Source organism: Labrus mixtus, chromosome 20 (assembly GCF_963584025.1).
Source record: "Labrus mixtus chromosome 20, fLabMix1.1, whole genome shotgun sequence".
NCBI classification, from domain to species: domain Eukaryota; kingdom Metazoa; phylum Chordata; class Actinopteri; order Labriformes; family Labridae; genus Labrus; species Labrus mixtus.
This window is the reverse complement of record NC_083631.1, coordinates 22,187,549-22,200,329: the sequence shown is the minus strand read 5'-3', so window position 1 is coordinate 22,200,329 and position 12,781 is coordinate 22,187,549. Positions and strand designations below refer to the sequence as shown.

General features: G+C 40.7%; 1 protein-coding gene across 2 annotated transcripts; it reads right to left on the bottom strand.

Moving 5' to 3' along the window:
- Positions 1–245: 245 nt before the first annotated feature.
- ift70 (intraflagellar transport 70) lies at positions 246–12,130 on the bottom strand. 2 transcript variants are annotated; one of them, XM_061026456.1, is made up of 19 exons: positions 11,936–12,130; positions 11,408–11,473; positions 10,542–10,751; positions 9,995–10,051; positions 9,753–9,888; positions 9,359–9,463; positions 9,050–9,178; positions 7,300–7,349; positions 6,437–6,589; positions 5,840–5,905; positions 5,693–5,746; positions 5,452–5,517; positions 4,950–5,020; positions 4,554–4,761; positions 3,739–3,810; positions 3,448–3,551; positions 2,919–2,997; positions 1,718–1,847; positions 246–1,423 (listed from the first exon to the last, which is right to left on the bottom strand). In XM_061026456.1, exons 1-19 carry the CDS (start codon positions 11,981–11,983, stop codon positions 1,287–1,289), a joined length of 1,941 nt encoding a protein of 646 aa, XP_060882439.1. In that variant the 5' UTR covers positions 11,984–12,130; the 3' UTR covers positions 246–1,286. The 2 variants fall into 2 exon arrangements, with proteins under 2 accessions (XP_060882439.1, XP_060882438.1); XM_061026455.1 differs by having other exon boundaries at positions 4,950–5,026; positions 11,936–12,129.
- Between the last annotated feature and the right edge of the window lie 651 nt (positions 12,131–12,781).

Below are 12,781 nucleotides of genomic sequence, written 5' to 3'. Positions count from 1 at the left end.
AGAAAATGATTGTCCATGGGAGTTCATTTGATGTCTATGCTTGGTACCGTTTCCTCTCTATATGTAGGTAATAGCTGCAAAAAATGCTCATTTGTTTCTGGATTAAATCAGGGTTTTTATTTTATATGAAGGCAGACACCGGGCTGCTTTTGATGATCTATTCATCTTTTCAGTCATTGCTCAAAGAGAAACATTTTGTGGTAACAGCGTTCTAAGATGTGAGGATTGGCTGCTTTTTCTTCGTCAGGGAGGATTTTAGGTGAGCAGCTGTGGGAAGAATGTAAAGACAGATGTTCTTTATCGTGCTAGTTGTAGGGCAGGGTTTTGGAATTGTACGTTTTAGAAAGTAACATAATAATCAGATTTATCCTACAAATTTCAGAGGGGAGTAAGAAGAGGGCATTTAGATGTTTGATGATCTGAAACTTGATTAGTTTAAAGCTTGCTGGCTTCCTACAGACTCTTACTGCAGGGTCTAAATATGCTTAAAAACTGAACTTATTATCAGTCCTTCACAGTCGGGTTAGAGCACCCCTATCTCAAAATCCAGAATATATTTACCGAAGCTTCAAAGTAAAAGACCTGGATATTTTTTTTCCTCCAAAAATAACATTTCATTTTATTTAAATTATTGCTTTCCACAAACATTTTATCTACTGAGAGGATATACGCATGAACTTTATAAGCATGTAAATAGTCAGACATATAAAATATCATCATGTATTTTATGTTAGCAGAATAAAACAACCAACAAAACAAAGTATTTGTTAAATCTTTTTGTCTTCAATGACATTTAGTCTTTATAACAATAAATAGAGATCCTGTCGTTTGTGAAGAGGAGCTTTGGTTTAAGCAGACGGCCTTTAAATGAGTCATACATTAGAGCGAACAGAAAATGATTATATAAGATCTGTTTGAGCGATCACTCGGCCAAACCCCCGCCAGCTCAACTTCAAAATAAAAGCCTCCCCCGGGACGTGTGTGTGTGAGGAGGGAGTCCAAAATCTGCCCAAATGAAGTCAGGAACTGGAAGCCGTTTTGATTCCCAGGAATTTAAAGCTTGCACAGCAGGCTTTACTCAAAATACATCAGTGTGTGTGTGTGTGTGTGTGTGTGTGTGTGTGTGTGTGTGTGTGTGTGTGTGTGTGTGTGTGTGTGTGTGTGTGTGTGTGTGTGTCCAGTCCACAATCCTTCAATCAAAGACAATGTCAACCACACATCCCAGGCCGCGGTCAGTGACGTCTCATATCTGGTCAACGAGGATATGCAACACTTGTGTGATGATGTCACTTGTTCCAGCCGATGACCTCATAAAACAGAGCCTTCAGCAGTCGAGCCTCGTAGGTGACGGTGTTCTTGCCGATGTGAATGTGGACCTCCTCCAGCGGCTGCTCGATGATGGCAGGCACCTCCTTACCGTACGCTGCAGACGAAAGGAAACGACTTTTATTCGACACTGGTTCAACATTTTCTTCACAGTCAAAAGCAGCTTCTCATTTCTAGTCTATAACAGTTTCATTTTTGATTCCAGCTCGTATGATTTGGGGAGGATTGTATATTTTGTGTGTGTGTGTGTCTGTGTTTGTGTGTGTGTGTGTGTCTGTGTGTGTGTGTGTGTGTGTGTGTGTGTGTGTGTGTGTGTGTGTGTGTGTGTGTGTGTGTGTGTGTGTGTGTGTGTCTGTGTGTCTGTGTGTCTGTGTGTCTAACTGCAGCTCACCCTCGCAGTGCTCCAGGAACTGAATACACTCCTGTACCACGGCGTCCCTCAGCATGACCATGTGTTTGGACATGTTCTCCAGCAGAGACAGGAAACAGCGCTTGGCGTAGAACCATGTGTCTGTTCCCAACTACACAAACAAGAACACACACACACACACACACACACACACACACACACACACACACACACACACACACACACACACACACACACACACACACACACACACACACACACACACACACACACACACACACACACACACACACACACACACACACAACCGACATCATGTATGACAATATTATACAGAATAGTATCCTTAAAAGACTTTAGACTTTGACATAATTGGAAATGTAGTGACAAAGAATGGCATAAAGAAGGAAGAAGTGGTAAAGCAGCAGATAATATTAAGAATATATATTGTATAATTGATTAAAATAGATGATACAATTCTAAATCAGACTAGCATCATTCATCCAAAACCTCACCATAAAACACTTCATCTGCTTTCTGTGTTGTTATCAATATGACCCCCTTCTTTATGTTCCTTCTGCCTTTTTACAAAAACACTTGTGCAGCACTTTGAGCTGCATGACTTTTAAGATAAGTGCTGTAAAAATATGATTATTATTTTTAGAGGATGGCACTTTGTAGAGAAGATTAATTCCTTCTGTTTGAGCGAGTTCAGACTTTTTGGTCAGATTTAGAGAGGTTGGCGTGACTGTGGGTCTCCAGGCTTCACATTCCTGAACTCCTCTCTGCTCTCGCTGCGGATGAGACTCTGTGCTGGGTGATTGTAGTCAGCATGAGAGGAGGAAACACTCAGGAATGACGGCTTGTGTTCTCAGCTGGACGCTTAGTGGACTCAGCTGTAGCCGGGGTTCAGTGTTGTGACTGGATCAGATCAAAAGGTTTTCCAAAAAAAAAAAAAACTTAGCGGGAGACTTCTGGAGGGGGCTTGGACGGGTGTTTTTGGTTCAACACGTGATGTTTGGCCTTTTAATGCCGACCACCTTCAACAAAATGAATTCTTCAAGATCAATCAGTGGGTTCAATATAGAAAAATCTGTCTGCTGCCCTTAAAGTACAAAGACCACAGAGCTTCAAACTATGAGTTTATCGTAATCTGTTATTAAAATGTGACTTTGAGACGGTTTGAAAAGAAAGCTAAGAGAACAACTTTTAAACGCCTCACCTTCTTGTTGTAGGGCTCGAGGCTTTTGATGACACGAGAGATGCCAAAGTCGTAATTCCCCTTCGCACAGTACAGCGTCCTGAAAGGAAAACACACTCTCAGAAAAAGCTTGAAGAAGCTTAAAGGGACAGTCCCGTTTTTTTGTTTTTAGCTATATAATACTAAATATCTCTGACAGTACACACTGTTTACTGTCTCCTTATCTTTATGCTTTTAAGTAAATAATCTACCATGTTCCTCCTTCTTATGTATGTCTCCACATGTATAACTCTCTGTTGTTGAAGTCTGAGAGAAGCAGATCATTCTGTGTTATTTGCATACACATGCTCCTCCACTCACCCTGACCTGAACACTGGGTTGTGTTTAAATTCATGATGTTCCATGTGCAGAAAAATAGAGGGAGCAAAGCAAAACAACAGCAGACTATATAAAGCTTCACCCACAATCCCCTCCCCTCCCTGATTATTTTGGCCCTGGATCAGTTTTTCCAGCAGGATTATTCAACAAGGCAGCAGTGTCTGGAACTCACCCGATCACCAGGTTGACGATGCAGAGATGGAAGACCTTCTTTTCAGGGTCATCGTAGGAGATCTGCTCCTCCTCTTTTTCGATCTTTCTCATCAGCTCCTCGGCCTGTCGCGGAGAGAGAAGAGGACGAGAGTCAACCACAGGAGATAGACAAAGGAGTGCCATTTACTTAAAGAGAGAAAAAGCACCTCAGTATCACAGATACGTCTCAAATGTAAATCGTTGTGAAAGAAGCATTCCATCCATTAACCATCAATCAGTCTTTATTTGTAAAGCTCACTGTGTGCAGTACCTCTTCATTCTGGCTCGTCATGATGTAGGACACACACAGGTTGGCCAGGACCACAGCGCTCACATTCAGAATCTACAGCAACAAACAAACACACACATATAAAATCACATTGTAAACCTTTTTTCTGGTTCTTTATCTCTTAGCGTATTCCTTTATTCTACACTTTTTTTAAACCTGTAAGCATATAAGGCTCACAATGGATGTTTGAACACTGAAAAAGAAACCTTTGGGGGAACTAACCGAGGCTGCATGCACGTGTCCTAGAACGTATTCTAGACTCGTTAAAACCTTTTAGAGAATAGTTCTGGTATTATATATGAGCCCAGTGATTTGACCTCCCTGGGCCACAGTGAGCTTTCTGCTCCACAGCTGCCTCGAGTGATTTGTTTGTTTATTATTGTTCATTTAACTGTTGATGTTGTCCTTCCTTATGTTGCCTTCTGCTGCAAAACATATTTCTCCTTGTGGGACAATGTGGGACAAGGCCTCAGCCAAGTAAATAATACCATACGTTTTAGAAATGTGTAATACATTTTAGATGCCAGAAAAGACAAAAACAGCACTGCAAACAAGCAAAGGGAATTAAAAACAACCAGCACAGCATCGTTCTTGTCATGCACAGAGGAGAGAACACTTCAGAGGAATCAACACAGAGCGGCTCAGTCTCCTTTTTTTTACCGAAGGTTTGCACTTGCAGGGACATTCCTGAATGTTACACTGCTCCACCTGGACAGAAAGGTAAAACTGTTTAGACCTGACCTCGACCTGACTCTCTCCCCGTGGCTCACGCAGTAGCGCTGTCCTGAAGCACTCACGTTATCGTAGTGTTTCTTGACGATGGGCTCGTAGAAGCCGATGGCCTCCTTGTACTTGTTCTGCATGAAGAGCACGTGGGCGACGTTCAGCTTCCAGGTGTCGTCCTCGTTGCACACCTCCACGGACTTGCGGAAGAGCTTCTCCACCATCTGGAAGTTCTCCCGGTTCCAGTAGATCTTCGCCTGAGCCATGAGGACCACGATGTACCTGGGGAAAATACCACCAGAGTGCCGAGGAACAGCTGGTCAGATCTGTGAAGTTTCCTCTTTTGTGTATTTTTCAAATTCACTAAAACAGAAAAACTAAGGCTGAGAAAACAAACTCTAACTAATAAGAATAGAAATAATATGTGTGTGTGTGTGTGTGTGTGTTTGTGTGTGTTTGTGTGTCCTCACTTCTCCTGCATCAGGTCGTAGTCCTGCACAGCCTTTTTCTGCACTTCATCGTCTCGAGCCAGCCGAGCCTCCTGCACCTTACAGGAAACAAACAAAGAGTGCCCCTCTAAGATTTTCATTTTCAAAGTTTTACAGACTTTAGGAACCCCAGAGGGGAAATTCTGGTCAACACTCTGTTATTGAGCGACATGTTTCCCACACACAATGCATGGAGAGACGTCAGAGTGAGGAGGCTGCACATGAAAGAGCGCCCGAGCAGTTGGGAGTTCGTTGCCTTCCTCAAGGGCAACCCGGGAAGTGACCTAACACCTCTCCAGCAACCAGACCAGCTTCCAGACTTTTGACCCGAACCATCCAGTTTGAAACCCAAGTCCCTACATTCTGAGCTGCTGCCGCAACATAACCAGGCGTTTAAATGAAAATCAGGCCATTAAATGTAGAAACAAACATACATACAGAATCAAACACACAAGTTAAGAAGAAACAAAGAAGAGGAAACTACCTGCTTGGCCAGTTTCCGTAACTGCTCTGTCAGTTTGCCGTTCATCTCATCAAACTTCCTGAAGGCCTGAGACGTAAACAAAGAGGAGATAAAAGAGGGGACACATTTTATGTGTAAATAAAATGTTTAGTTGTAGCTCTTATCACACAGCTGCTTGGTGTAGAGATAATGATGACCATGAATTTTTACAATACACAACAAAACAAGGAGTTGAAATGTAACTAGGATTAGTTTTCTTTACCTCCTCTGGAGCCGTCTGGCAGGTCAACAAGGCATCAAGAAACTCGTACATGTACTGCAAGGGACAAAAAAACAAAACAAATATGGATGCTGCCATCGGAAATGTTCCATGATTAATGAGTACATTTGTGCGGGGTGGGTTTGTTACCGGGGAGAGGAACTTGTAGGTGAGATGAGCGTTCTCTGCCAGGACGTCAGCCGCCAGGTCAAAGTACTGAGAGAGAGAGAGAGAAAGAGAGAGAGAGAGAGAGAGAGAGAGAGAGAGACTCCAGCAGTGTTATTAATGCCATTTTAATTAAAGCGCCACACATCCTTCACCACATGACTCCAAATCCTTTTGGAAACATTGGTACTGCCCGTGTGGACTCTCAGTGTTTTACCTTATGCTGGAAAATGCTGACACAGCCCCCCTCCGACCCCCCTCATCAGACACAGAGGGGTGTCATAATCTTGAATGAGAGCATGTTGATAATTCTCTGTCTAATAAAGAAAGCTCCAGGAAGTTGGACTGCATGTTCAAATGAATATTAATCAACAACCCGGGAATAAACAAGCTTTTTCTTTGGATGTTGATGTCGTCACTGTCAGTCAGGGGGCTGAGACGGACCACCATGCATGGAGAGAACATGCAAAACTCCGAGTAACCCCTAGCTCAACTGTTATGCTAATCATATTATCATATTATTATAGTTCAGGACCCTCTGGGTTCAGGACAGTCCGCGTCTGTGGACTGCTGTGTTTGTACCTCGTGTTTGCAGTAGAGCAGCAGCAGGTTTCCAAAGGTGACAGGAGGGAAGGAGGGCTGCTGCAGGAGGAAGGCCAGCTTCTCAAACCCCTCAGACGGCTTTGTGTCCATGTTCACCAGAGCCTGGTTGTGGAGGGTCACCGGGTCAAGCTCCTGAAACCGAGACAGAAACACAAATCAGGGTTTTAAATATTTTTTCATCCTAGTATTTGAAATTCAATCTTTGTTTTGGTCATTTTTTTTGTTATGAAATATAATTATTTAAAGCTGGCATGTATAAAATGTATACAAATATGTTACAATTTTAGATTTTGAAGTAAAGACTTCTCTTAAAGGCGATGGAAAAGCATTGCACTTCAGTATTAAAAAACAACTCAACACTCTCAGGGTGCAGTGAGTATTAAATACCACAAGGGGGCAGTAGTTGTACACTACCCTGACTTTTTTTTTTCCATGTTAAAATGACCATCCTGACCCATTGGGTGGCAATTACAGACTGGACCAAGGACAGTGCCCTCATCTGCACATTAATTTTAATGAAGCAGATTCAAGACGATAAAACTACATCATTATGTCCATGTAAGCCTTCACACCTCCGTCTCTAATATTCTATTAATCTCTGTTATCTGCAGGCTGGTGGAGGGGGGCAGGTCCAGACAGCGCTCATTCTCTTTACAGAAGAAGTATCACACATAGCCGCGGGTGTAGAGAGTCCAGCTGCACACACAGAGACACAAAGACACACAAAGACACACATGCACAGAGACACACACACAGAGACACAAAGACACACACATACAGACACACACATTCAGACACACACACACAGACCACAGTGGCAGTGAGCGGGTGTTGATGCTTACCTCCTCTGATCTGGGGGGCATGTCTGTCAAAGCTTCCTGAGCTCCTTTCACTGCAGGACAACAAAGAAAGCAGTTTGTTTTATTCTTTGTTGGTGAGGCTGTGTTTTGTTTTCTTTGCAGGACGAACAAGAACACAGGACTCAAAATGATTTTGAATGAAACCAATAGTCAACTCTTAAAGGTGATCTGAAGAGTTTCTAAAGTGTTAGTATACATTCAAACAATGTTTTGTATCCTTGTGGTCTAACATATGTTGATGAATGAATATTTAATTCATGGATTTTAAATTCCCTGTTGCCAGTTTGCACGCCGTCTCTTCCATCCCCTGCCTCATTAAAAACGTTGCTCCATAGTACCAGACGTGGTAAAAAAAACCTTTGGATTGATGTTCATTTGATAGAAAGGATTCCTAAATTACCTAGAAGAGGTAGCTCGATCTGTTTTTCATTTAGCCTGGGCTCTTTTATTTACATAATTTTGGGGTATAAATGACAAAAGATGTTTTAAAAATGGAACAACATACTGCATGTTATATTTTAGGAGCAAACATTGGTAAATCTTTGCAATTCACTGCACTTTAAAATATGTCTAAATTCATGTTGAGTTCTCTAAAAGACAGATGAAAGTGGAGTTAGAGGCAAGAAACGTGTGAGAGAAACAGAAAGAGAGTAATTTAGAGGGACAATTTGGGGACATTGCAGCCTTATGGTTAAGTCCCTTGACCACTTGGGTATCAGGACTCTCCTTTAAACTGCTTTAAAGCTTTACATGTGAGCTCGACTCGGCAGCCTCGGTCTGATCTTGTAAAGGAGTCGGGGAAAGGAGGGAGGAAAACCCCACTTTTGAAGATAAAAGGCGTAACAAGTTCCTCTCCAGGAGATTTTCATCTCTCCCTCTCTCTCTCTCTCTCTCTCTAACTTCATTTAAAAGCTGGAGGAATTCAGCTCTGTGAGAGTGATCTGATTCAGAACAGAATCATTATAACCTGTGGTTGTGTAAGCTGGGAAAATGCATATTAACCTAAGCCATTGTTACTGTTGTGATGCCTGGTGAAGTTAGAGGAAAAACAAACATTTTTTAAGTTTGTGGAGGGAATATGTCGCCCAAATCCAATCCAGTGGTATTATTGAGGGGCTATTTTTAGTGCATATCACCCTCTGCTCAGCGGTGATGCTCTGCTACACAGGGTTTTTTTTTGACTGGGGTGGCCCAACTGGGGCACTGACTTATACAGGGGAGGCCTGGGTGTGATGTGCGAACAAACACACACAAATAAATATTAATTATTTACCCTTTCTAACCTTACCAATAATATTTACTTTATAACACAAGATAACGGCTAAGCTTATTTTTTTAATGACAAATAAAGAAGATATTTGTTTCAAAAACACAATTTAAAATACTTCAAAAAGTATATACAAACTCCTGCACAGTCTAACTTGCAATGTTTTGGTCCCGTATACCAGTTAGTTTAAGACAGTGAGCATTACTTTCCCATGCACCTGTCTTGCATCAAATAGATGTGAAAAGTTTTTTTTAACAATTTAAAGTACAAACAAAAGAAAACAGGTTGTATTGATAAGTAAAGAAAGCGACTAGCAGCCTTATGGAAGAATAAAAGACCTAATGAATGGTTTTGAGAGTGCAAATAGCCAATCACAGTTTGGGATTTTTCAGGTGGCACATGGGTTGGCCAATCATATTTCTAGGGTGGCTATGAAGGCTATGAGACACTGAGTGAACTTCTTACCGTTCTTCAGCTGGTACTCAATGGCAGCTTTGAGGTTGAAGGCTTCGATCAGGGCGGTTTGATGAAGTACCAGAGTGTTCCCCACGCTGTGGACGTCGATGCCCTCAGTCGTCATCCCCACGCTCAGCTCTGGAAGGTGAAAAATACACGTAGGTTAAAAAACAAAACAAAAATGTTGTAAGGTCAATAAATAATTAAGCACCAAAGGATCCCGCTGATAGAGAGATGAAGGTTTGTCGACAGTTGGAATAAATTCAGCAGAACAAACACAGATGTGATGACTGTGGTTCACTAAAGGTGTGCTTTTACCTGGATGCTCCCTGATGCCTCGTTCTATGATCTCGCCGATGTATTTCAGGGCCTGAGCGTAATTCTTCAGGTTGTAGTAACACAAGGCGATGTTGTACGACAAAGCTGACAGAGACAAAACACACAGGACAAAAACAAGCAGTCATGATCCAACACCTTACAGCATTTTAAAGTTTAACTTGGTCCCATGTTTTCATAGTTTGACATTCTCCATGTAAAAGTCTGTCTAAGTGGATTTACCTGCAAAAAGTAAAGAATAATAAGAGATGTTTTCAATTTTGCACGACAAAAAGGAGCTAAATGATTTGTTAAATGCTGTAACAGTAAAAGTAAACCAGTGCATAAAAACGCCCTAAAAGAACCAGTGTCATTGAAGTGTGTGTCAGGTGTGTACCTGGTACATATCCCAGCATTTGCATGGCTGACGTGAACTTCTTGCAGGCCTCTTCATGCTTGCCGTCCTGGTAGAGCAAACAGCCCATATTGTGGATGTAGTCGGGGTCCTCCTGAGGGAGCTGCTCCAGTAGTGACTGTACACAAACAACAGATAACTATGATCCAAACTGCCACCATATTGAATAGAAATGGCATTATTATTTGTGTTTATTAAAAAGAAAATGTGAGGGAGGTCGTCACCTTGGCAGCAGAGTAATCTTCCTCACAATATTTGATACATGCTTGCAGCTTGATCATCTGTGTGAGAGAGAGTTGTACCCCTTACTTGTTTGAATTATGTAAAAAATATATAAATACATATGTCCCAAGTATTAAAATATCAGACATGTCCTTTGATTTCCAAATGTCTATGAAGTGACACACATTTTGTATTGTATTTGTTTAATCTCTTTAAATAAATACACTTGAAAAGCATTATTTCTATAACTTTCTGTTAACTGAAATGTGTTCCTTGTTGCTGAGCCATTCAGAATTTGTTGTGCATTTATGGCCCATATGCATATGTTAGAGAACGTGTGTTGAACAACAGCTCCCAGTGATTGAAAATGTGAAACAGATGGAGGGAACAGAGTGAATAAAATCAATGTATATAAGTGTGAGTTGTTTTTAAATTGCCAATTGGAAGAACTTGCAAAACACCTGGACTGAAATGCTTTATTTTCTCCATAAAACAAAGGGAAAAGTTTGCATTTTGATGATGCGCCATGTGTTTAAGTTTGCGCTGCACCTTGGATTGGCTGTTGGGGTTATCCAGCACGAACGAGGCTTTGGTGGCTTCAGGATATGCACCGGCTTTGTACAGTGACTGAGCAAAGTACACCTTATACTCCTCCACCTCCGGGTGCAGCTGGGTGAGCTGCTCGTAACACTCTGCAGAGTTGACGAAATCCTGGATGTGATAGTAGCAGAAGCCCAGCAGAGATAACGCTGCCCTGGACTGGGACACAGTTTTAAGAAAGAGACGGTTACATTTAGGACACTTTACATGTTTGTAAAACAGAGACCTGATGTACACAAGAGAAGAGGAAAGTCAAATCTCCCCCTTTTGAAAAGTAACAAGGACACCTAAACTGAAATGATCAATCATAATATATTAACATTAAATGTCATTTGTAGTGCACTTTTCATTTGAATTTTTTTTTAAAAGTGCAACAGAATTAAGAAAACGAAAGTATTAAATCAAGAGCAGAAAGAAACACGAGTATAAAGACTAGCAGGGAAGCAGAAAATGAAGAAGCAGTGTTTCCCCTACCATTATATTACTATACTATATTTCTTTTTTAAGATTTCTTTTTGGGCTTTTTGTGCCTTTATTGTAGAGATAGGATAGTGGATAGAGTCGGAAATCAGGGAAAGAAGTCATTTAAGGATACCTTTCCGATAGAAAAGGACATCTGTCATTAAAAGTAACCCATGAACACCAAGATTCCTTCAAGTGTTTGTGTCGGCGCGTCTTTTGTTCTCTGTGGGAAACTTTTACTTTGCTGTCTTCACCAGAGCTCTCTTGAAATAGAGATCTTCAACCTCAATGAGAATATTTTCGTGGTAAAATGAAGCTGAAATTGAAAAAATATGATATTAAACCATACTTACCTTTGTGTGTTTCTGAAGCTGGCCGTTTAGGATGTGAATCGCTTCCACATACTGTCCATCTTTAATCTATAAAGACATGTTACAATTCATTTATGTTTGTTAAATGAGACGTCACACAGTATGAAACACTTTATAAACAAACTGAAGGTGAAACACAACCTACTACACAAGCTGTATATGATCTTAGAATGTGTTAAACTGTGGTTGTTTACTATCCAAGGTTGCATCAAATATCTACCTGTGTGACGTCAGACTGATAACTTAGAGACGCGGAGCCTCAAATTAACGGACATCAAATTAACAAAAGTTATAATAATGTAATAATTGGGGAGTATAGTTTCATGCCGAATTTACCAGAAGACCCTTGTTAGTGCTGATGTGTTATAAAAGTCATGTTTGTGTTTATTATCCAGCAGAAAACACAAAATTTAACTATTTTTGAACGCAAGTTTCAGCCAGCGGTGACAGATTTAGTGGTGCTAGCTTCTCCAGCTAACCTAACCTCCATCAAAACAAACGTATTCTTACCAGTTTGTAGATTGTAGCGGTGTATTCTCCGTCTTTTATAGCTGTCATGGTTTCAAAACGAGTGATTCTGACCGTAAAGAAAAAGACTCGAGATGATGTGTGCTTTACTAACTCATAAATATAGCATCTAGCTAGCTTCTGTTTGGTGAACGAACGGAGCGCATAGGAGCTGTTACTTAGCAACAGAGCACACCGGAAACGAATAATTTGACAGACGTTCGAAAGAGCCAATCAACAGAGAGAATACATCTTAGCTGCCCAACCTTCCTTTTTATGTATTTTTGACAGAGCCAGAATATTGTTTTCTGTTTCTTCTTTCTTGTTTTAGTCTAAATATATAATGATACAAGATAAATAGTTATATTCACAATCAATTTCAATTCAATTTAAAAGCTTTATTGGCATGAATGTAACTGATAATATTGCCAAAGCATCCAACAATAACACACAATCTCGAACAACAATAATAGTAAGTATCATTAATATAGTAGGCATGATAATAGTTATTATTAATGATGGTGTTAAAACATTGTTTATTATGAACAGAATATGAAATAAAACATTTTAAATAATATAAAACAAGAAGAATAAACATTGAAGAGAGATTTTTTTCACAACACAAGTAGTCTGGTTAAATTCACCAGTGAGCTCATGCTTGTAGGATCCAAGATTTGATCTCATCCAAGGGTCATAGAAAAGAAAAGAACACACACACACACACACACACGCACGCACACACACACACACACACACACACACACACACACACACACACACACACACACACACACACACACACACACACACACACACACACATTATCACATACACACAGTAGTCAAAACA

What these genes read in the sequence shown, in the direction of transcription:
- ift70 (XM_061026455.1), bottom strand. Translation starts at nt 11,983, where the DNA reads ATGACAGCTATAAAAGACGGAGAATACACCGCTACAATCTACAAACTG. An exon ending in TACGACCTGATGCAGGAGAA is followed by an intron (nt 4,762 to 4,949) that starts GTGAGGACACAC and finishes TATTTTCCCCAG; the next exon opens with GTACATCGTGGTCCTCATGG. An exon ending in TCAAGAAACACTACGATAAC is followed by an intron (nt 3,811 to 4,553) that starts GTGAGTGCTTCA and finishes TTGTTGCTGTAG; the next exon opens with ATTCTGAATGTGAGCGCTGT.